The 26158-nt window shown below is 36.2% G+C and overlaps 1 protein-coding gene across 1 annotated transcript in view; it reads right to left on the reverse strand.

Moving 5' to 3' along the window:
- ZPLD1 (zona pellucida-like domain containing 1) overlaps positions 1-26158 on the reverse strand; it is a 61052-nt gene that overhangs the window by 27123 nt on the left and 7771 nt on the right. The window contains exon 2 of the mRNA XM_008592589.1: positions 13367-13480. Coding sequence (XP_008590811.1) covers positions 13367-13472 — 106 coding nt within the window. The 5' untranslated portion in view covers positions 13473-13480. The remainder of the gene's footprint in view (positions 1-13366; positions 13481-26158) is intronic.

Genomic DNA, 26158 nt, shown 5'->3' on the forward strand with positions numbered 1-26158 from the left:
TTTTTTTCAATGATTCCATACTTAACTTGGTTAAATCCAAAAGCATCCCATGAAGGATAAAGATTCTTGGCTTTTGATGTCCTGAATAATTTTCATCTCACAGCAATATTATTAAGTACAAGACCTACATTTTCTTTCACTAGCATCAGAATGTTTAGCACTTTTTAATTATTTTATAGAATAAGAATACAAATCAATGCAATTATTCAAATAATTTGCACACATATATTCTTCAATACAAAGAAGGCAACACCTTCAAATTTGGCTGTAGGCTGGTCCTCAGCACTACAGTGCAGTGGCTCGAATGTTTCATCACCTTTGATATGAAAGAGTAAACATCTGTATGAAAAGCAATTCAGGAGGTCAGTGTATAGTGTTAAAAAAAGGTGGGGTACACAAGAGTTGGACATACAAAATCGGTGCCATCAGTTTTGTACTAGACTAGTGACTATCGATCCTATTTATTTTCAAGCTCTAAACTACATGCTACTTCATGTCAACAAAGTATTCAAAAAAAGCATTTATTGTATAAATATTATATGTCAGTCTCTGTGCTAGATTGTAAATATAATAATATTAACAGGAGACTCCATTACTTCAAGGAGTTCCTAGTTGAATACAGGAGACAGATGAAAAGTAGACAATTACAATACAGCCTGACAAGGATAAGATAGACCTTTGTAAACATTGTTATAAACTATCTTGTCTTGATAGGGAAGAGCTGTTTAGAAGGCATTGTTAGAAAGAAATGAAATAGCTCCAACTGGCTAAATTTTATAAGAAATTGATTAGACAATGGCATGAAGAAAAGGGGACATCACTGATGCTCAGGTTTCTAACTTTGGAGATCAGGTGGATTTTTCCTTGAGATAAAGAATTCAGGAAGGAGAAAGATGACGAGCTCAGTGCTAGAGAGGGTGAGCTACATCTGGAACATTCAAGCACAAATTTGCAGCAGGCAGTTGGAAATATGAGTCTAATACTTGGGGGATAGAAAAGAGCAGGAAATATATATTTGAGAGTCATCAAATACTCAGTACACCCATAATAAACAATGGTAACTGACATTACCCATGAAAGCATTCAAGTAAGAAGAAAAATAACCTGAGAATAGAAAAACGATATCGAAGTTGCCCTTTGATTAGACTTTCCATAGTTTTCCCAATGGAGTTAACTGTGAGTCCACTCCACTTTATATCTAGGAGTTAGTGTTTTCTTTCCTATTCAATAATGAATTCATTAAGAACTCTGGGTTTTCCTACAGTAACTAACAAATACTCAGCAAATAAATTTACTTTAGTTCTTTCACAAAGAGCATGCATGGTTTCTAACTCTTTAATATCAAGTTCCCAGATTCACAAAGAAAATATGTGCACAATTGATATGGATTCATCTTTACTGTTCATCCAGATATCATATTTCCTATCTGTATGTTGCACCTGAAATGATGCCTGGTTTTCAGAGTTTTCAATGAACGTCAAAATCCTTAATGTCAGATAATTTCTGACTTCTAATTGAGAAAATGTAACCCATTAAATAATATGAAATTAATAAATTCTTTTGCAATTTGTTTAGGTATTTTACCTCTTTAAAAATTATGTACTAACTCTCCTGATTGGATTATCACATATTGAACACAAATACTGATAAATAACTCTGTGCCCCACAAATATGCATAATCAATTATGTTTCAATAAAAATTTTTTAAAAATTAGTTTTGTTGACTAGTTATCTTACCTCATTTTTAAAAATAAATGTCTCAGCTTCTGGTCAAGATGGTGGAATAGATGGTTGCCAGTGTCACTCTCTCCCACAAATCAACCAATTTACAACTACTAAAAAGCAATGACAGCCACACTGGGGCTGCTAGAGCTCAGGGGAAGAGGAGGAGAGACCTACAGAGTGCATGAAAGCAGGGAAGCCATGATTAGAGAAAGAAAGAACTGCTCCGACCATTTCGAGCCCTGGCTGCTCCCAGGCTGGAGCTGGGAAGCGCACAGAGCAGGAGCTGGCAAAAGCCACAGCTGTGCCCTTCAGATGAAGTTGCTTGGAAGCTGTAGGGGAGAAGAGGGCCTTGGTGGCCCCCAGGCCAACAAGACCACTAATAAGGCTCCCAGAGACCCACACAGGAGCAAGGAGCCACAACAACTGATCAGAAGAAGCCACTCAGAGGATGGTGAGTCATTGCAGGTGACCGGCACATGGCCCATCCCATGGGACTGTTTGGAATGCAGGCAGTAGGGGAGATGGGCCCACTGGGAGAACACTGGGGCACAGCAAGGACAGCTGATCTGCCCCTCAACCAGCACAGGACCACACAGAGGAGACTGGTCAGGAATATGGAACTGCAGGGGGTGCAGTTTGATGAAAAGACTCAGGCCAAGACCAGAGTTTCTACACAACCCAGGTGTACAGGATCTCACAAGTCCCGGAAGCACCTATAAAGTCAACCATTAAAACCTGAGCTGCACACAAAGCCTTCCCCAGGGAATCAGTGGCAAAACAACAATTTAGCTCAACCACAGAGCTCAAGTGCTTGTCCCTACAGGAAGTTCCCCCATTCTAGAAGTAAGCAAAGGACAGCTAATTAGCTCCAGTGCAGAGTTTAAGTGATAGGAACAGCAAATAATCCAACACAGAACTGGAAGAAAAAACAAAATACCTTCAGAACAGAGACAAAGTTTTATATTAACTAGTAAAGGTCTCTCATCACCAAAGAACTCCTATAAAACCTAGAAGGACCAGAAGTCCCCTGGGCTACCAAGCCAGGCAGCAGGGAGGGCTGGGGGTCTCTGCCATGCCCCACCGACACCCACAACCAGCCAGTGACGACTACCAAGCTGCTACAGGAAGCACCCCAGGCTCTGCTGAGCCAGGGTGGTGGGGGTTTGAGGGCCTGAGCCACAAATCCCCCCCATCAACACCTGCAACCAGCCCAGCCATGACCACCGAGCCCTCACAGGAAGAACCCTGGGCTCCCAAGCTGGAGCAGTGGGGGGACAAGGGCTTCAGCCACACCCTCCTGATATTTGCACACAGGCTAGCAATGACCAAGACACCACTCGAAGCCCCCTGGTCTCCCCTGCAGGAATGAGGGGGGTGCACAGACCTCTACCTCACCCCTCCTTCTTCCTCATTCTCCCACCCTATTTCCTTCCCCTTCCACTCTCTCCCTCTCTGCCAGCTGCTCCACAACAACATCATAAAATGTAAAAGAATAATATTAAATAAATAAATTTTAAAAAATTAAAAAATTAATGTTTTAATTATTTCCCCCCAACAGTGATAGATTAGCTGATCGCTATTATTATTAATAGCAGAAAGTGTATGATGACCAGCTGGGGTAAGCATAAGTACTGTGGCTTTGTAACAACATAAAGCTAGCAAGACCATCATGAGTAACATGCTCACACCAACACTTCTTATATTTTACTGTGTAAACGAATCAGCAGAGAATTGTGTTTAAAAAATGCAGATTCTGGATAGAATAGGTCTGAAGTGGAACCTGAGTTTCTGCATTTCTCACAAGCTCCCAGGTGATTCTAATGTTGCAAGTCCCTCAGTCAATTGAGGTGCTGAGTCACAGCTATGTATTCTGGATGGACAGAAATTAATTCTTAGGTGGAGTCCACCTGGTGGGGTTAAGCATTCCCACCAAATATTTATTTGTATGATTGACACGCTTACAAAAGGGAAATGGAGGAGATAGACAAGAATCATCAAGGGGATGGGAGTGTGTCTCACTCCCTTGCTTGTCTTCCCCCATCTCTACCTTGTTCCATAAACCACCATAATTTAATAACTGAAGGAAGCAGAACAGCCCAACTCAAAAGGCAACCATGCCAAGTGCAGTAATGTTTTCGTAAAAAGCACTTTGAGCAAAGGTAGTGCCTGCGACACTGTGTCAAGGAATCTGGAAGAAAAGAACCTGAGAAGATTTTCCCTGGGCATGTGTGAGATGCCGCCCGGGGGACTCTGAAACAATTGAAGATGACATGAGGTAGGGTAGGTGGTCCATGGTGAGCAAGAGGAGATCCTGGGCAGTTCAGGGGCAGAGATCCATGTGAATACGACTGTACTTGTATCCATGGCCTGGCTTGTATGTACTTAAAAGTAGTATTGGTTTACAACTGATAGTGTAGATAAAAACCTATTCACTACAACGGTGAGGAACATTTTTCTCTATGGTGAAGCATGCTTTGTAGGGCCATAGAAAATCTCACTTGGAAATAATTTATTTCCTGGGCTCCAATAAATATTCCAATACTAATTTATATTGTCTTAGTAGATTATAAGAGTAATTTATATATTGTTTTTACAACTACCTCTAAAACGAGAGTGGTGATATTTGGCACTACATAAGCTTACAAATTGGCTAGAGAACAGATGCTATTTATGTTGTTTTAACTCAGTTTTTGAAGTTCCATTTCCTCTTACCAAATTTTTATAGAACATTGAGGTTTCGGTGCTAAAAGAGCAAGAAGTTCTAAAGGGGGATTGATATTTCATCTACTCAAAATACCAGCTGCTGATGAAGAATTTAAAGTGGATTAGAAATTTAAGTTTCCTATCTCTATTGAACAGGTTTCTTGCCACCTCAGTTTTCTACACATCTGTTTCTCGTTAGCAAATACAAGCTGTTGTTTCCAGTGCTGTAGGAAATTCATATGCAGTCAGAGGCAAACTTTGCAGACTTATAATCACACTTGCTGCTCCAAATCCTTTGAACTAAAAGAGTTTGATTATCCTTTTCAGACAGTAAATCCAGCATATGGGTTTTACTTACATAAACAGAGGAAGTGATATATTCATGCAATAAAGAACTTCGTTATTAAAATATAGAAGGGTAAGGACCCTGAGTTATTTAGTCACTGACCATGCTAATTTCTCTCTTCTCCACTGCATTTTATCACTGTAGATTAATCTGAATGTGGGGGCTGGCTGGTTAGTTCAGTTGGTTAGAGCATGGTGCTAATAACACCAAGGTCAACGGTTCAGATCTCCATACCAACCAGCCACCAAAAAAAAAAAAGAATGTGATCAACAATTGCTGTCTGGGTCAATCCTTCTGCCTCACCTGATCTAGTAATTACAGTCACAGGTGCAAAGTGGAAAGCGGGCATCCTCCTGACAATCTGGAGACCAAAATACTACTCCTAAATAGAAAGGCGGAAGAAATGAGCTTTCTTTTCTACCCTAAGGGCTGGAAGATATTCCCTGTGATAATTATTACATTAACCATTCTTACTGTCTTTGGGCACAGAACAATACAAAGGTTAAGCAAAGTCCAACAAAAATTTAGTTCATTTTGTTTAATTCACTCATGAATCCTATAATTCAAACAACCATGAATTCTATAGATTTAATCATTGATTTCCAATTTTATTTTCTGTGGAACACTCATATTCATTGCAATATTAATAGGTATTACCAGAAGAAATATCTCCGTAGTCAAGCAGGTCTTGAAAAGGCTAAACAAATCCCCCTACCAAATGAGTTTTCAGGGTCTTTAACGTGATAATTTCTAATATGATTCTCCATTCCAACTTCATGGGTTTTTTTTTATTTTAACTTATCAATATACATTGTAGTTGATTTTTGTTACCCTTTACCTGTTCCCCCCCTCTCCTCTCCCCCACCCCACTACATTATATCAGTTCACTTGTTGTAACAAGTTCATGGAATTGTGATTGTTGTGTCTTCTTCCCCCCCACCCACCCTTTATTTGTTTGTGTGTTTATTTATTTATTTTTAGCTCCCACAAATAAGTGAGAACATGTGGTATTTCTCTTTCTGTGCCTGACTTGTTTCACTTAATATAATTTTCTCTAAGTCCATCCATGTTGTTGTGAATGGTAGTATTTCATTCTTTTTTATAGCAGAGTAGAATTCCATTGTGTAGACATACCACATTTTCTGCATCCACTCATCTGCATCCATGTTGTTGTGAATGGTAGTATTTCATTCTTTTTTATAGCAGAGTAGAATTCCATTGTGTAGACATACCACATTTTCTGCATCCACTCATCTGCATCCATGTTGTTGTGAATGGTAGTATTTCATTCTTTTTTATAGCAGAGTAGAATTCCATTGTGTAGACATACCACATTTTCTGCATCCACTCATCTGCATCCATGTTGTTGTGAATGGTAGTATTTCATTCTTTTTTATAGCAGAGTAGAATTCCATTGTGTAGACATACCACATTTTCTGCATCCACTCATCTGATGATGGACATTTGGACTGTTTCCAACTCTTGGCTATTGTAAATAGAGCTGCAATAAACATGGGAATGCAAGTATCCTTTCAGCATGATGATTTCCATTCCTCTGGGTATATTCCCAGCGGTAGAATAGCTGGGTCATATTATCTATCTGTAATTGTTTGAGGAACCTCCATGCCATTTTCCATAAAGGCTGCACCATTTTGCAGCCCCACCAACAGTGTATGAGAGCTCCTTTTTCTCTGCAACCTTGCCAGCATTTTTCATTCTCAGTCTTTTGGATATCAGCCATCCTAACTGGAATGAGATGGTATCTCAAAGTGGTTTTGATTTGCATTTCCTGAATGCTGAGTGATGTTGAGCATTTTTTCATGTGTCTGTTGGCCATTCATATATCTTCCTTTGAGAAATGCCTATTCAGCTCCTTTGCCCATTTTTTACTTGGATTATTTGTTTTTTTGCTGTAAAGTTGTTTGAGTTTCTTGTATATTCTGGATATTAATCATTCATCTGATGTATATTTTGCAAATATTTTCTCCCACCCTGTTGGTTGTCTTTTCACTCTGTTGATTGTTTCTTTTGCTGTGCAGAAACTTTTTAGTTTGATATAATCCCATTTGTTTCTTTTTCCTTTAGTTACCTGTGTTTTGGGGGTCATATTCATGAAGTCTGTACCCACTCCTATTTCCTGGAGTGTTTCCCCTATGTTTTCTTAAAGGAGTTTTGTTGTTTCAGGATGTATATTTAATTCTTTAATCCATTTTGAGTTGATTTTGGTATATGGTGAGAGGTACAGGTCTGGTTTCATTCTCCTATGTATGAATATCCAGTTTTCCCAGCACCGTTTGCTGAAGAGGCAGTCTCTTCCCCAGTGTGTAGACTTGGTGCCTTTGTCAAAGATCAGATGGCTGCAGGTGTATGGGTTGATTTATGGATTCTCTATTCTATTCCATTGATCTATGTGTCTGTTTTTATGCCAGTACCATGCTGTTTTGGTTATTATAGCTTTATAATATAGTTTAAAGTCCGAGAGTGTTATGCCTCCAGCTTTATTTTTTTTTTTGCTCAGGATTGCTTTGGCTATGTGTAGTCCTTTGTTATTCCATATAAATGTGTGGATAGTTTTTCCATTTCTGAGAAAAATATCTTTGGAAATTTGATGGGGATTGCATTGAATTTGTAGACCACTTTGGGTAATATGGACATTTTCACAATGCTAATTCTTCCTATCCAAGAGCATGGGATAGCTTTCTATCTCTTCTTGTGTCCTCTTTAATGTCTCTCAACAGTAGTTTGTAGTTCTCTTCATAGAGATTTTTCACATCCTTTGTTAACTTTATTCCTAAGTATTTTATATTTTGGGTGGCTATTGTAAATGGGCTAGCTTTCTTGATTTCTTTTTCTGCATGTTCACTGTTGGAGTATAGAAATGCTACTGATTTTTGTGTGCTGACTTTGTATCCTGCAACTTTGCTGAAATCATTGATCAGCTCTAAGAGTTTTTTTGTAGAGTCTTAAGGCTGTTCAATATATAGGATCATATCATCCGCAAACAGGGACAGTTTGACTTCATCCCCAAAGCAGACAAAGATACATCAAAAATGGAAAACTACAAGCCAATATCCTTGACAAATATAGATGCAAAAATCCTCAATAAAATACTAGCTAACTGAATACAGCAACACATACACAAAATTATACACCATGATCAAATGGGATTCATCCCAGATGCAAGGTTGGTTCAACATATGCTAATCAATAAATGTGATACACCACATCAATAAAAGCAAAGACAAAAACCATATGACCATCTCTATAGATGCTGAAAAAGCATTTGACAAAATTCAACATTCGTTCATGATAAAGACTCTCTACAAGTTAGGTATAGATGGAAAGTATCTCAACACAATTAAAGCCATATATGATAAGCTCACTGCCCGTATCATCCTGAACAGGGAAAAGTTGAAAGCTTTTCCCTTAAGAACAGGAACTAGACAAGGATGCCCACTCTCACCACTCCTATTCAACACAGTGTTGGAAGTACTAGCCAGAGTAATCAGAGAAGAGAAAGAAATAAAGGGCATCCAGATTGGAAAAGATGAAGTCAAACTGTCTCTACTTCATTTTTTTTTTTTTTTTTGTCCTTTTTGTGACTGGTAAGGGGATTGCAACCCTTGGCGTGGTGTCACCCACACCGTGCTCAGCCAGTGAGCGCACCGGCCATCCTTATATAGGATCCAAACCTGCGGCGGGAGCGCCGCTGTGCTCCCAAGCACTGCACTCTCCTGAGTGCACCACGGGGCCGGCCCTCTACTTCATTTTTTAAACTTACTATTCAAAGTTCATTTTTAGACATCACTTTTTGATGGATAGAGTCCTAGTTTTATATTTCTGTCAATTGCTAGCCTTGCAAGATTAGACAAGTTCTAATCCTCAGTTTCTCCAATTTAAAGAGAAGATTAAAAAGATTTTGTAGGTTTATTGTAAAAATTGAAGAAAGAATTCTGCAATGTGCCTAGCACTCAGTACATGGAACCTATCATTTCCTTCCTTACTAGTGTTATTTTTAAAAGAATATCAAATGACAAATTATGAAACACTGGCTTACATCCACTTTTCCATGACTGCTTTGTTCACCATAATACATTGTCAAGCCATGAAACTTTTGGTTCCATAAGCCCATTTCTTTCCTTGATTGTGCCTTTATCATTAAAGTCTTCTTTAGAGGCCAGAAAGTTTAGCTTACCCTTCATATACTACTACTCCCATCCAAAAAACAAGCTAATTCCAGAAGATGTCCATCAGTCACAGAGGCCAAGTGCATTTATCTGTATGTTTCACTCTCACCAAATCATTCCTCAGTACTCTAAGAGTCAACTGTGTTTTGAGTGTTATTCTGGGGAGATCACAGCTATAATATCAGTGGTTCATGAGTCTGCTCCTTGCCATTATCTTGGAGAGCCAAGAGTTAACTACCTCTAAAATGAAATGGTATCTCTTTAAATTTAAATGAATGAGGCCATGGTAGTTCTCTTGGCCCAAAAATAAATGCCATGGAAATTAAAGAAAATAGTTCTAATGTCATGAAACAGCAAAGGTCAGACAGGGTGAGATCATTACTCCCATCATTATTAACATTGCTTTGCATTTAGATAGCCCCTCTCCTTTGACAGACTCATTCTTATTCAACCCTATTGCTTAGGGTCTGACCAGCTTGTGAAGCTCCTGATGACATCAGTGGTGACCCTGATGTGGAAGAAGCCAAAAGTCAAGAGGGCAGTAAGCAATTAATCTTTAGGCTTTATCTGCTCATTCTGGTGTACAAACAACCTGCAAAAAAAAATGGGTATTAAATAATACCCATATAAACTTAAAGCCTCTCCTGAGACTTCTGCTTTACATGGATTTGCTTGTTTTTAAACACAAGTTTAAAATTTTAAGGATATGGGTGTGTTCATGTATATCTGCATGTACATTTGAAAAGTATGGATATTCATTGCCTAAGCCAGACAATACTAAAAGTGCTAACTTGTGTAAGGAAAACAAATTAAAAATAAGAAGCTTAATTTTCTATGTTGAAAATAAGAGAAGAGACTTTTTCTCCCTCCCTTTTCTTAGAGAATTTACTTTAGAAACCTTGAAATTGTAAGTACTTTCTGCTCTCTTTGAAATGTATAGAAATGCATTTGAAAACTAGGTAAGACTTTCATAAGCTTTGTTAGGAATGTCTTTCTCAAGAACCCGGGAACCATCTCTCCGAAATGTAAACATCAAGACAGACAATACTCCTGTTTCCCGGTTTCTGCGGGAGGGTAGGAACCTAACTTTGATGTGAGCCTCCCTCCTGATTGAAACTACCTCCTGTCATAAAGACATGAAAAGTTAATTTTTTTTCTCTGGATAAAGCCAATAAACTAATATAGATGTTCGCCCTACTTACCAGGTAAAGTTACAATGAACTACGCGTGACAAATGGTGCTGTCAAGTCCTCTTACTTGAGGACTAGTTATTGTTTATCTCAAAACCGTGTGTGTAATGGGTCATATCTGCTTGGCTATATAAAAGAGTAAGATTTCTGTCTATCTTTGCAATCTCTTAGTGATTACTCGTTATGTGTATAACATTCTGGTTTAATGCTTATTCGGTGATAAAAGTGTTTTCTTTCTCTACTACCTTGGTGGAAAGGATTTCTGAATTGAGAGAGTGTTGTTTTTAATTATATTTCCCCAACACTTGATTGCATTTTAATTGGAATAATAGACTCAAGAAAATAATATTGTACACTATCAGTTGTTCTTAACCATAAATGTACTTTAGACTCATCTGTAGGGTTTAAAATACAGATTCCCAACACTATGTTCAGAGATTCTGACAGTACATATTTGGGGTAAAGCAGGGGAGTTCGGGCTTTTAACAGCTATCCCAGGCGATGTTGATGCAGGTGGTCAGTAGATGCTAGTGTAAATGGATTTCTTAACATAATTTTTTTAATTTACCATGTGATAAATACTTCCTTTTGCTGTCCTAGTCACTTCCTGGTTCATTAGCATGTTTTATTTTCCTTTATAAGTAAAATAACTACCACATCAGCCATACCCCTTCTGCTGAGCAATCTTTTTACAACTTGGCCGTCTTATCTATCCATAACAGGGTCACGGCCTGACCACCCATGCCAGGCCCCCGGCCAGACCTCCGGCCCCTCACTCTCAGGAGGGCCTGCCTCCCACTCCACCGAGGGGGTGGACACAGCATCTCCCACCTGCTCCACCTGTCTTTATCTCTCCTTCTCTTCTAAGCAAAGAAACAGCTACAGCTTTTTCAACATTAACTCGTCCATCTATACCATTGATCTCTTTCAAATTTTCTTTCTTCATTTCATATTTTCTTTCCTAATTACATCAATTTTTTTTTAATATTTCCAATTTCTGATAATAGTTTCCTTTACTCGTATATGCTCAGGCCTCTCTAAGTCTAGAAAACCCCTTTTCTCATTTCAATTTCCAGCTCAGGTTTCTCCTCTCTTTCCTTCATCACAAAAGTTATCTAAATAATACTCTATGTTCATACCTTTCATTTTCCTATCCCCTGTTCATTGCTCACTCACTACACAGAGATTCAGCTCTCATGTAGCTATCTTTGGTTTTGATCCCTCTTCTCAGACCCACCTCCATATTTCCTACTGTTCCTGCCACTGTACTTTCTAAAAATGCCTCAAACCATAAGTTCCAAACCCAAACTTCCTTTCTAAAACATGCAAGTGTCCTATATTTTGGTGTCGATTAACACTGTCAGCATCAAGTTGTCCAAGTTCAAACCATTCTCTAGTCTTCTCTTTCTATGATTTCCTAAGTCTAACCCGTTCTCAAGGTCTGCTGAGTCCATCACAAAAATATCTCTTACTAGTTGTCTCCTTCTATCCCCCCCCACTGCCACTCCTTCGTGATGCTTCCTCCCTGCCTCTACTCTCTTCTAACTTGATTCCGTCTTTCATACTTTTTCTGATGTCTGCTGTCTAAAACAAGATGTGACCACATCGAACGTTTAAAAGGTGTGTTTAAAAAGACTCAATGGTTCTTCATTGCTACAAAATGCTCTTATTACACAACATAACATATAATGCATTCTCGCCAAATCAATTTGAATCTGAATTTCCTCAAACCTCTAGCTCTAATTGGTGTACAGGACATACAGGAAAGAAGAACATACTAAAAGACACCTCAGCCAAATCCAGAGTGTCAGAATTCTACAGACAAATGACCAAATTGTATCAAAAGATAAACAGCATTTTTAAAAGGCAAAAGACAGAGGTGAACTGCTATAAATGAAAATAGACTCAGAGACACAACAAATGTACCATGTGGAGATTTTAGAGGCAATTTAACTGAGTATCAGATGATATTAAGAAATTATTAAGTTTAGTGGATGTTTACATGAAGTATAATTAATTTTTAAGTTTGCTTCCATTACCTACAAATACCTAAGCATGAATTTTATTTTAAAATATTCCAGAGATGGGAGAGATAAGAACAGAGAGATGAAACAAAATTTATAAATGTTGTTAATGATAATGCTGGATGATCAGTATGAGTACTCTTTTTATTAATCTCTACTTTTGTATATTTGACATTTTTCATAATAAAAATGTAAAAAATCATTTGTGCTATTCAAAACCATTAACAATCCTGCCATAGCATACCTTTCTAGATTTACCTCTGGGAATTCCCCACCATTGCCACTGTACTTAACATCCCAAGCACTTGAATGCTAGATCTGGGTTCACAAAGATATTCAGACACCCTGCGGTCTTTGTTCTGATGTAGAGATCTCACTTCATCTATGTAACTACTTACTGATTGCTCTACACAGGTGTGCTGTTGTCCTGAAATACTCCAAACACAGGAGTACTAGCAGGTTTAAAGAATGTAAAACATGGCCAAACGTAGTCAGTTTGCATGGCAGATTTGGAAAAGTAGTTTCAGATTATCTAATATTCATTTTGTAAATGTCAAAATGTAGTTCTATAACTTTAGCTAACATAAAATGGTTAACACTTAAAAGAAATGTTGAGCACCTTCTCAGTGAGTGCAGATTTTAGAAACCTGTGGGACATGCCATCAATATGGTCAAAATCTCATGTCTGTCACAATATTGATGGGTTTTTGTAAAATTCATTCTCAAGCTGACCTGTGTACTTTGGTGGTGACCAAAATTTCATTGAAATAGTATTTTTTTCTTTTAGTATGGCATAATCCACAGTCATTTTCTTAAGCATTATTTCTAAATAAATCTATCAACATATAAGGGTAGTTTTTAGACGTCTGAATTAACTTATGAGGAAAAAAAAGGCATCAATTGGGCAAATTTTGAATGAAATTAGTCTCTCCCAATTTCACTTCCCACTAGCCAATGTTTTCACATCTGTGAGCAGTCATTATAATAATATTAACTATGATGAACACTTTGTATATTAATGTGAATATAAATTACAACTCCAGAAAAATGTCTTTTGCCGTTTTCCATTTGTTAATATCCACTTAATGTAAAGGGATAGACCCCATTTTCCATATTATTTAAATGATTTACTATTGAAACATAATCACTCTTTTCAGTAGCAATTAGAGAAGTGATTAGGTTCAGACTTACCAGGAAATCTACTGTGAAGGTTGGCATCACAGTTGTAGCTATTGAACTGAGCAGACCCCGGAAGCACTCTAATTGTTAGAAGCAGCAGTAACCATATTCGTTCCATTGCAAAACCTAGAAAAAAGTTATTTGTCATGTGGACATCACCACAGTAGAATGGTTTACTAAATGATTTATGCAAATAATTTTTCCCTTGCTCCAACTTATCGGAAAGACTGAGGCTGATCTCAACTCACTGTTGAATGAGTGGTCTACATCCATACGGTCAAAACTCAGGAAAGCCCTTAGAATTACAGAAATGATTATCAGCAATGAAAGCAGAGATTTTGATTTCAATAGTTCGATATTATTTTTACTGTTTGACTTCAGTTGCTAAGGGTGACAAAGCCAGACTTTCGTAGTAGAAGAGCTAAGGTATAAGTCATAAAGTTTTTAAAAGGAAAACTCTTTATTGTAAATAGGAAGAACTCAAACCAAGTATCTGTTACGTTAGAACAGCACAGCTAGGCAAACTGACCAATTTGGAGACAACTCTACACTTTGTAATACCAATATACATAAAGTCAGAGGGATTAAATACTCAATACTTGATTCTGAGAGAATTCTTCACATTCTTAATGACCAAATAATAGCAGAAAAAAAATTCCCTCAACAAAGGAATTCCAGATTGCTTCCACTTCTCAAAATCAATGGTTGGTGTATCATTTTCGCAGAAAACACAGGGATCAAATAAAAGGAAGAAAAACAAAATACTATGTGTGTGAACAACTCCACAGTTCCTCCAATGACTGCTCCTCAGTGGATAAGAAGGACCCATACAGACATAAAAACATTGCATTCTTAGGAGAAAGTAATGGAAGTGTTTTTAAAGATGTCATTGTGGGTTGAATAAACAAATGGAAATTGACTTTAGTACTTAAACCCTAGTACTTAAACATCAGTAAGTTTGCTGTTTAATAATTTTTTTTCCTGGATGCAGAAAGTTAAAACATCTTCCAGAAGTGCCCAACTTAAAGCATAGTTTGTACACGGAAAAAATCTTTTGAATTGGTGATTTTGGTCTATGCACAAAAAGCAAAAAGAAAATAAAATTATAAATGGTTTACTCAAATAATTTAGTACATTTTAAAATCTTGCATTTGGGGGGAAAAATGATGATTTAGCTGTCCTTAAGGATCTGTCTATAGCTAAGTAATCATGTCTTTAGCAAAAGGAAGGAAATACATCTTGCTTTGGAGCATAATTTTAGAATAACAAGTTTACAGTGAACAAAGTCACTTTAGTGAGGATGTGGGAAAGGAAGGCATGAGTTTACTCGCAAAAATAGACTGAAAAAAATATTAATTCAGCAGGAGCTTCCTTCCTTCAGCATTTTAACATACTACTCAGGCATAAAGGTAATGACTTTGGGGAGAACAGCCACATGTCTAGTTAGTTGTGATCCCCTGGGACAGTTCATAAACAAAAGGCTCACACAAATGACTGACTCAAACCCTGAGCTCTTTTGGCCACATCTACACCATCACTGAATAGCTTCTCAAGATACTTCAGATAGAATAATACAGCCCTGCTCTTTTGGAGTCTTTGGAAGACTGCTAGGAAAGACAGTAGCTTGGTTCTGAGCGATACACCCCAGCACACACATTTATTCCATGCCCTGTCACTGCCTTCTCATGATGGGTCTTGTGAACTCCCAGAAGGCGTTGGAGACTCTTCACCCTCATTGTTGTCTCCCAACATAGAGATGTCTCCTACAGATTCACGGAGTCAAAAATTTAAATTGTGAGTTATTTTTATTGTTCTGCAATGCTTTCTAGCTTTTATATTCTCTCACCAAAGAAAAATGACATTTATTGAATGTGCACTCTGCACAAAGAAGGCACTGTGTGCCTGATCATTTACATAAAGTCGCTCATTCATGTTCCTTATAATGATCGGGATGAGGCTGGAACAATTACTCCATGTTCAGAGAAAAAAATGAGTCTCAGGAAGTTTAAGTGACATGGAAAACAAGTGAAGGAACTAGAATTCAATCCCAGGTCTCACCGATAGTAAAGTTTGCTGCATGAGCAACCTGAATATCATCTGTTAGTAGATAAGTTTAGTGTTTTCTTGGCTGCCATTTATCACCAGCTGTTTTCTGTAGCTTTTTAAATTGTGTTTCCTTTAATAAATGTTTGCATCTTACAATGAATAAACAAATTTTTATGTAAATAATACAAGTTGCTTAATGGATGAATTTTATCATATGGACATTATGAGGGAGAAAATAATTTTCTAAAAAGAGGGGAAGACCTCATTTCTCATTGTAAAAATAGTGAAAATAGTATTATAGACTAAACTGGACACAAATATGTTTCCCAAAAATGGGTGAAAAAACTCCTGCTAATTGCAACAGTAGATTGAGCACAGTGGTAAACTCTTAGCTTTGCAACTTTAATTCAGATCTGAGGTTGTCCAAAAAGGCATGCTGCTCTCCTTCACACTTTGAACACAGCCTACAGCACTGCCATGGAGATTAAAACCCTTAATTTTTTTTTTTTTTTTTTTTTTTTTTAATGAATAAGAGGTAGAGGTAGAAGGCAGTTTGCTTTAACAGAAAATACATTTGATTCTGATATTAGTAGGTTCAGAGTCAAATCCCTCCTCAGCCACTCCCTAGATTTGTCATTTGAATATCAAGATGATGATCATAGACTTTATAAAGTATAAGCGCATAAAGGGCATGGTACAGTTTGGGCATATGGAAGGTGTTGAAATTCTAGTTTCAAAGTCAGCACACATTGATGTGAAGGTTGTGCCCTGCAAAAGGGAATCAATGGGGAGGGGGGTTGGTGACTAGGCCTGAGCCCCTTTGGCCAAACCATGTACTCTGGAGCTGGACTGGGATACGAAGGTGTCCCACAGGCTAGTGAGAGCCCTGATGGTTTGAATCACATTGTTGATTTACAATGATATTTGTGCTGACCTGTGTCTTAGTATTAAGGTACATTAAACAGGGAATTTTAAAAAGATGCCCAATTTATTAAGGGTGTTTTTTTTTTTTTTGTCTTTTTTTTTTTTTCGTGACCGGCAACGGGATCGCAACCCTCGGTGTTGGGCCTGCACCTCGCTCAGCCAGTGAGCGCCGGTCTGTATGTGGGATCCGAACCCTCGGCGGGAGCGCCACTGCGCTCCCAAGCGGCGCACTGTAGCAGTGCGCCACTGGGCCGGCCCCTTAAGGGTGTTTTATCTAATCTACCACCACATCTCTTATATAGGCAGTATTTGTATTTTGAATCCCTTTAATATTGGCAGTGCTTAACGGCATTTTTAACACTTGTAGAGGCTCTTTATATTCCACCTACAAATTAAAGCAAAACAATGAACTATTAACTTGTAAACTCTCATCCTCAACCCTATCTCCATCATTTCCCCTGCACTTGGAAAACCTGAACATCAACTCACAGAGGCGAGTTTGAAGATGCTACCTTACTACAATTCCTAAATTCTGATATGGAACTATTTGGGATTTAGGGACTATGTTGAGACTCTTTACACTCACTAAAAAAAGTGTCCTGGCTTCTCAGGCTCCATGGCTCTTGGACAGGTGCAATTCCAGACACATGTATTCCAGTCCTGATCTGGCTTTAAAAGCTTAGTGGAGCTTCAGAAGGTGGAGCCTGATTTCTGTGATCTACTTTGGGATGACCCAAGATGCTTGCTGGCTGCAGGAAACTCGTTAGATAATCTGACAAGAGCAGAAGCATTTAGCATCTTTTCCACCGCATCTAAGTGCAGCAACCAACACTCCCACTTTGGTGCTAGCAGTGGTTTACAAGACTGCCTAACACAGCCAATATTACAAAATATTAACAACACATTCTTAGACAATAATTACCTTGAAGATATGTGTAAACAAGAGTTTTGTGTTTCTTACTTAGTGCCTTCATAAATATAAATTAATGGGGATAGAGGAGGAGGAGGAGGATTGTATGTAAAATGTTGAACTTTAAGAAATTCTGAGGTGTTGATTTACAAAAGAGACACCTGCATCTCTTAAACAGGAACTAGTTGGCTCTGTTTTATATCTAGCAACACAAAAGAAGTCATATGCTAAGTGATTTGCTGTCAAATATATCAATATTTCTCATATTAAATTTTCTTTTTAAAATAACTTCTTGCAAAATATGAATTTCTAATTTATTTGCTTAAGATTAAATTTGTAGTCAAGAAAATATAATTTCATTTTCAATTCTTGCTCAGTTTTATATAAATTGATATAGTCCTGTCACAAACACTGTTCTCTAGATTTTATACATAAAATAATATTATTTGTCCTTCCTTTTATTGAGATCTGTTATACATCAGGCACTGTGCTGTGTTTAATACTCAACTACTAACACATTTAATTTTTACCCATGTAACAAATGTAAGAAATCAAAGCTTAAAGTTTTTAATTGACTTTCTCAGGGTCACAGACCTAGTAAATGGCAGAGCAGAATTCAAAACTGAGCTCAGCCTTTGAAATTATTACACCACTCTGTTTGACTTAAATGGAGTTTGTCAAATAAATAAAATTAATGTCTTACTAATTTTCATAAAGTAAATTATACCAATAATGTATGCTTAAAATATACTTTGAACTAAATGATTCAGATTATTGAGGCAAAATATTTTTTAATATCTACATAATTGTCATGACTCTATTTCATTTACAAAATGAATGCATAAGTAATATCATTCTTTCACAAATTGATAGAATGATAATACTAGTGAGTTTTAAAGGCTAACTGGATATTAAAATGTTTTAAGTACTTTATATGAGTTTTCAACCATGAGATAGTTGATTTGTTCTCCATATTCATGAAAAAAGTAAGGCACAAAAATATTCAATAACTTGCCAAGGCTAAACAGAGAGCCAGTGTTAGAATCAGGATTCATGGCCATGCACAATGATCCCAGAAACCACCCTCCACCATCATGTAGTACACCTTCCAGAAAATGATGCATATAGCATTAAACCAAATCTGGAAATCTGGCAATTACTTGGTAAATTTGACCAATATGGATTTATTCTTGCATTCACTTATTAAATAATTATTAAATGCTAAGAAGTGCCTGGTACTGTCCAGTGAGGCTGAGGTACAGCAATCAGAAGAATTTTTATCTTCACAGAGCTTGCCTTCTAATAAGAAAAGTCAGAAAAAACAAAATCTGTAAGTAAAATATAGAGTATATTTGTGATAAGTGCTATGGAGAAGAATAAAGCAAAAAGAATAATAGGAAGTTCTGGGGTGAAGAGGAAGTAATATTGACATTTTAAATGAGGTGGTCAAGAATATATAATAAATCCATGTAAATAAAGCTTGGAGGAGGAAAAACCTTTGGTTATGAACAATCAGATCTATCTTTAATTTGTACTTCACTTTTTTCCTCTCTTTTTTGCTATTTAGGCACTTTCCAAATAAAACAGACTTTTAAGTGCATAAATTACTCTCTGGGAATAACTTGGACACTTTGAAAAGCTGCATTAACCTTTTCAGATGAATAAAGGTGGCCCTTGGTGCTTGAGAAAGTAATTTATTAAATAGCACCTCTGTGACCTGAAAAAAAGTGAACATGTTCGAAAGTGCCTTTACGTACTCTCAAGAAATAACTTTTGCAGAGACAAATGGACTCAACGATTAATCAAAGTTTTATACTTCCTTACTTGCATTGTCTTCATATAGGCTGTTCTGTTCTACGGTACTGTTATGGCTGGGAAGAAAAATAGAAAATTCAAACCAAACACCGTATCTCCAAATGTTTAATCATCAGTGTAAGATTTATGAATTTTTTTCACTAAAAAGTTGATTTTTTTATTATGTAGATTCACAAAAATATGAAACAGATTCTTTAGCACCAGTGATGCCCCAATCCTCTCATTCTTGGCCCTCTGCAAAGGCATGGAGTCTCTACAGGGGGCATGGCCTCATTCTCAGTGTTCCTGCTATTACCCACTCAAGTCTGCTCTCCAGAAAAGATCAGAAATAGTTCACCAAGCTTTAAGTGACTGGAAACAATTTTAAAATTCCCAGGAAAACTGAGGAGACAGAAATGTGGGTCTTTCAACACAGATCAAAGTTTAAATTAAAGGACTGAAGTGCTATTTGAGCCTCAGAATCAACCAGCAGGACCTAGGTAAGATGGCACTAAAGCCACACAGGGGTCTTGCTTAGTTAAGAATCATGGTGTTGCAGTTGTCCCTCCAGAAAAAGGACATACTATCTCACCCTCCAAAATCAAAGAGCTAGGGACCATGACTCTTTAATAAAGAAACATGTTTTCTGATGGGGTGTCTAGACTGAAGCTCTATAGTCTTTATTTCTGTGTTGCACTTGGACATTAGAGGCACCATAAATATTAAAAGGAAAATGAAAATATAAGACCTACATCCAAAATATCCATTATTATGTACATACACATTTCTTAATGTAAAGTGTCCTTGTCTTCCTAAACAAAGAATAAAACATACCATCTACTTTCAGAATAATGTCTCAAACAAAGAAGGAAATATGTTTGGCCATCAAGAAGACATTCAGAAATTTTATGACTCTAAAGATGCTGATGTACACCATAAGGAAATATGAACGCTAAAGGCTGCTCCTAAGAGAAAAACCTACTCCAATTTTCTCTGACACAAAGTGAGCGTTCATTTATTTCCCTTTGCCCACCTTTCTCATTTGTGTTTCTGTTGAGAGTTTTCTTGAGTAATCTACGATATTTAAACGATCTACAGTGTTTAGTTTAGAACATTTATTCTAGTACCTTTGTTTTGGGGGAATAGGTGAAATGACAGATTGAACTAAGTCATTTTAAAAGCTTTTTCTTAATAATTCATCAGATTCCTTTTCAAGATACTTACACATTTTAATTTTTCTGAAGTAGCTTTGACTTGTGAGTACTTTGACTTCCTCCTTTCATGAAATGTAATCATAACAAATTAATAACAAAATGATAATTTAACTATCTTAAATGCTCATTTCCCTCTAATTAAACAAGTGACTATTGGTATGACTATTTCAGAATGAAAATATTTCTTTCTCAGTAGAGATGATATACAAAATATTTATGAGAAGGAACAGTATAGGAACCAACCAGTCACAAGGAACACCGGGCTGATTGATATATTCTGGCTGAATATAGGCCCACTTCCCAATAATTAAAGGTATTTTCATGGGCACCTATAACAAATAATGGGAATACAGCTTCATATCTTGGTCAACCTTTGCCTAAGAATAAAAGAACCCCTTTTTAATAGTACTCTACTATTTGAAATTCCTGTGTTAACTCGTTTATTTATTTATTCCACATTTTTATTGAGTAGTTCTAAGTGCCAGACTCAGAACACTGGGTATCCAGTGGCAAGAAAAACAAACATGGTCTTTACCCTCATGAAGTTTACAAACTAAAGAGAGAGAGAGTCATTAAACTGGTAATCACACACATGAAAACATACTTACAATATATGTTTGGTAAGTACTAGGAAAGATAAGTAAAGGGTGCTTCAAGAAAGTTTAACAGTAGAACCTAATTTAGATGGAAGGTGGTCAGGAAAAACTTTCTGAGAAGTTCCATAGTTGATAAGAATTGAAGGATTGATTCAAGTTAGTCAGGTGAAGGCTGGAGAAGGGTGCTGTAGGTAGAGCTCACTGCATAACTATAGGTCCCAAAATGGAAAAACACTCAATATTTTGTGAAATTTGAAAGAAGGTTCATGGTCCTGAGTGTGGGAGGAGAAGGCCAGGGGCTAAGTCTGAAGGTATAGGTAGGGAACCTTAGATGGCATTTTTCCTAAATGGAATAGGAAGCCATTGAAGACCTTTGAGTTGAGGACTAGCATTGTAAGACCAGGGATGCAGTGAAGTTAACAAATTTAGAATATTATTTTGAACAAGAAATTTTAAGACTTACTGAATTCTAGGTGCAGAATAAGTGAGAGAAAAGAGTCAAGAATGGGTCTCAAGTTTGTGCTTAAGGAATCAGGGAAACAGTAGTAACATGTATTGAGCAGAAAAAAAAAATGATAGCGGTACTTACTGGAATGGGGGCAGGGATGGAGAAAGACCAAGATAACAGCGTGGTCTCATAAAAGATGAAGCACATATTAAGAAGCAGTATAACAATCTTGTTTTAAGTTGTAAGAGCAAGCCTTTGTTATCACATAAGTTCCCTTATAAATAAAATAGGTAGTTAACATATTCAGAGGGATAGCATCTCATAGAGTAAAGTTCTACAGCTACCCTATATAGTCAAAATTACCCCTGAAATTTCTAAATTTTCCATCCTTGTATCCACTGAGATCAGTTAGGACCACAAGATGGTAAATGAACTAAATACCCTCACCAATGACAGGATAATGAGAATTTTTTAATAGCTAATTTATACAATAGTTACTATGTGCAAGGCACTATTCTAAGAGATTTAGCAATATTACCTTTCGAGTTTCACTGAAATCTTAATGAGATAGGTCCTATAGTGGTCCCTATTTTACAGATGAGGTTATTGCAGCTCAGAAGAATTAAGTAGCTTGCTTTAAATTCACTCACCTAGGAAGGAGTAGAGATGGCATGTAAACCCAGGAAGTCAGGCTCCAGGGTCTGTGCTCTTAAACTTGCACTATACTGTATTCCTATGCTCCCTTTCACAAGTGAAACATGAGAGGGTTAGGAGAAGGGGGGATGAGGAGACTGTTGACTATGACTGATATAGTTATCTCTGAAGAAACTAAATTTTAAGCCGGAGTAATTTTGGCAAGATTAGGTATTTCTTGCCATGGGCAGAAAAACGTTCTCTTGCATAATTTGAGATTCACATAAAATTTGCATAATTCCCTGATTCACATAAAAGGAAATAACAAAAACTTCATTAGGGTGTATTCAAGATGTAAACTAATTTTATGTACAAAACCCTGTACAGGGACACACAAATTCTCTATGAACTCTTCACAGCTAGTTTTTCTTCTCACCGTCAAATGGATTACTATCTTTGGAGATAAGAGAAATATTATCAGTGTTATATTCTCAGAAGCTGGGACCAAGACAGAGTCCAACACAACCTCGATATGTGGAGATTCCAATCAGGTATTATCTTTCTCATCTTTCAGTTTTACTCTGTCTATCCATCTATCCATCCATCCATCCATCTGTTGTAGTGTTGGTGAATGTTGAATCATTTGGAAGTAAATTTTAGACATTTTGATCATTAATTTGTCACCATATATAAGAGTAGGACCTTCTCCACATAACCAAAATACCATTATCAAGCTCATTAAATTTACAATTAATTCATAATAGCATCCAATATCAATTCCATATTCAAATTTCCCTAATTCAACAAAAATATATTTTATAGCTGTCCCCCCTCCCCCCCCCCAGTCCAGGATCTAAAAAAAAGAGGCCAAAGACATAATACAACTAAATGCAAAATTTTAGGTATTGCATTTGGTTGTTATTTCCCTTTAGTTTCTTGTAATATAGAAAATCCTATGGCTCAGATATCATTTTATATCCATAAGAATTCTATGGTCCTGTCAGATCAGAAGAATGTGAGAAAATGCAAGATCATGTCAAAATTAGAAATACTTGAAGCTGGATGAAAAGTCATTCAAATATCTTAAGAATAAGAAATGCAAAATTTAATCAAATTATTAAAAACTGCATGGTTGGGGTGGCAGAGAGAATTGGGTAATGTATAACTTGAATCTAAGGGATGTTATACATGTGGATTATATGAGCTAGAGGAGTTATGTGGCCTAAAACAACGAGACCAACTTCTTCTCTAATATATCAAGTTTTTATATAGGCTACAAATAGAGTTATGTGGTATGAGGGCTACAAATAACAATCTAGGCATTGTCCCAGCAAGAATTTTAGACTAATAAGTAATCACAGCTTAGAAGATAAATACTTTTCAAGTGGATTAGCATCACTTAACCCCAGGAAAAGGTAAGCACAGAAGTGTTTAATTAAAAACTACAAAATAATTTTTTTGTGTTAAAAAATCTATGGATGTTGGCATTTTTTCAGTAGTTCAAATGTGTTAGAGAATTAGACCTATTTAAGTAGTAGGTTAGTCTTTTTATTCTGATTTTAAATTTGTAATTGACTAAACAATTTAAACTTTCTATATAAAATTGAAATGCTACCATATTATTGAGATATTAAGAAAATTTAACATTCAATAAATTTAAATTTTTTAATTTTCAAGCATCAGTTAAATACTTGAGATGATTTGTTTGTTATAGCAGATAATTAAACTCCTTCAAATATATTAAACTGCCCCTCATAAAAATTTAGTATATTTGATTTCTTTTTTAGTACCTCACTTTATTTTTACATATAAGATCAAACATTGATATTCAAAGACCACTTAAAAATGATTGTTAAATTCTAAAATCATTAGAATTTTAACTTAAAGTCTTTAGGAATAACTCTGTTTAAGGATTTATAGTTTTAATTGAATATTTAATATTAATTTTAAAAATTTGGAATTTATTTTTCAGTAACTCAATGTAGAGTATCAAAAATACCTCACACTAAAAACAAAATAAGTGGTTGTTTTGCTTCAAAAGCAATGTTAGATGTAAAATTCACATCTTTAAACACTAAAATCATATATACATGTTGAGATGCTCACACTCAGAGAGCTACATGGGAACTAAAATCAAAGGAAGGAGGTCAGTTTGATATTGTCTCTCACATTTATGCAGAATATAAATAAATAAACTCATTGACTTAAATAACAGGAAAACTACTCATGCCATTTATGTTAATTGCATTTCCCTTTTTTTTCCCCCAAAAATATGTGATTGAATTTGTTTTTGATAAATGACAGTTTGATATGGCTTCCCTAAATGCACAGAATATGTGTTTCTGCTCTCAAAAAGTTTATAATCAAAAAGGAAAGACTTTAGCTTTATAGTAATTGCATTAACAACATTAAAACTTCTATAAGTTAATTTAGGGGACTATCTTTCTTAGGAAAGATTACTTAGGAAAAAAAATAGCTTTACCATCATAAATTATGGACTGGACCTCCCAACAATTTCCTTCTAGAGGCTCACTGAGAAATTTCTGCTTTCATGCTGTCCATATATTTCATATAACAAGACATTTATGCCACATACACTAATACAGCCTTGAATAAATACAACCATAGCCTTGGGCTCTGGTTCTCATTCTGTCACTAATTGTGTGTCCTTGGGGACATCACATGATAGGCCTTCCTATCAGTTACGTCATGTGTGAAATGAAGTCTTGGACTAGAAGAAAACTGAGATGATGTCCACCTATAAAGAGCCCATGAAACCACGATGTTTTAACAACTGCAGGAGAAAATAGTGACAAATTCCCTGAGGTCTTCTTTCCAAAATCACCTTCTTTATCAGAATTTAGGCTTTACTGGACCAGGAGGCTTTAGAGATCTTTGACTGCGTTCTTGCTCCATCCATGACAATTGATGAGGTGGCAAATGGTGCCTCCAGAACATCCTCTTGTCATTTTATAAGAAATAAGATCAGCCAGAGGTGTCACAGCCTAATCTCAATGTTACTAAAGGAAAGCATTAGCCCTTCCACTTTTGGACGGTTTTGTCCTTCCTTCCACAGACAAAAATGGTAAAATTAAAATTACATGAAAAAAACATAAGTTGTTATTGGTTTTATACTTTTATTTATTTTTCCTGGAGTCTACATTTTTGTTTATTTCTCAAAGGCCTTTTTGGAAGCAATAATCGCAAAATAAAATAGGCTACTGGTAATTTATAATAGCATTTTATTCTGCCAGAAACACATTTTCAACCCTGTTCTCATTAACATTCATGGTTTTTTTTTCATTATTTGTTGAGCTGTTCAGAGGAAATATAATATTAACCCTCATGACATCAGTCGGAGAAATACATTTAAGCAACAAGAGCCGCCTTTGCTTTTTAGATGCAGGGATTGATGCCAAGGTTTTTTTTTCATTATTTGTTGAGCTGTTCAGAGGAAATATAATATTAACCCTCATGACATCAGTCTGAGAAATACATTTAAGCAACAAGAGCCGCCTTTGCTTTTTAGATGCAGGGATTGATGCCAAGTGGCTAAATGGTTTTCCTAGGTGGTTGCATGATTTTTATAAATAATATAAAAGAAGATAACTAAAAATAGTTTCTGAAATAATTCCTAATATCTCTAACTTAGCTGTTTGCTAACAACAGAATTACATCTATAAAATGTGATTCTTTCGGACATGATGAAATCAAATCTACAAAACTTTTAGCCAGTTAGATCAAGTAGCATATATGCACAAAAGCATTAATTAAAAATCAATGTTGCAATCTTGAAGAATCTGAAATTTAAATCCTTACGTTTAAACATTTTAATTAGCACCATATTAATTGTTTTTATTTTATGGACTTTTAAAATATCATTCATAGATCACTGGAGATGACCATTATATCAATCCTTACTCTGAATATCAGTAACTAAAAGGAAAGAACTAAGTATTAATTCTGACTTCAGTAGCAGCAGTATTTCTGTTTTAAAATGGCTCAACAACAACAAAAAAAAGTGTGTGTATGTGTGTGTAGGAAATATGACAAAATATTAAAGATTATGTTATTTCAGTTTTTGTATATTTGAAATTTATCATAATAAAAATTCAAAAACAAGTGACCTATTGGTAACTTACTTTAACTGTGGTACCTTGAGTGACTCACTTTACTTCTCTTGAATTCTCTTGTTATCTGTAAAATAAAGACCTATATGATCGAGGTGACTGACTATAA

This window comes from Galeopterus variegatus, unplaced genomic scaffold (assembly GCF_000696425.1).
Source record: "Galeopterus variegatus unplaced genomic scaffold, G_variegatus-3.0.2 Scaffold8067, whole genome shotgun sequence".
NCBI classification, from domain to species: domain Eukaryota; kingdom Metazoa; phylum Chordata; class Mammalia; order Dermoptera; family Cynocephalidae; genus Galeopterus; species Galeopterus variegatus.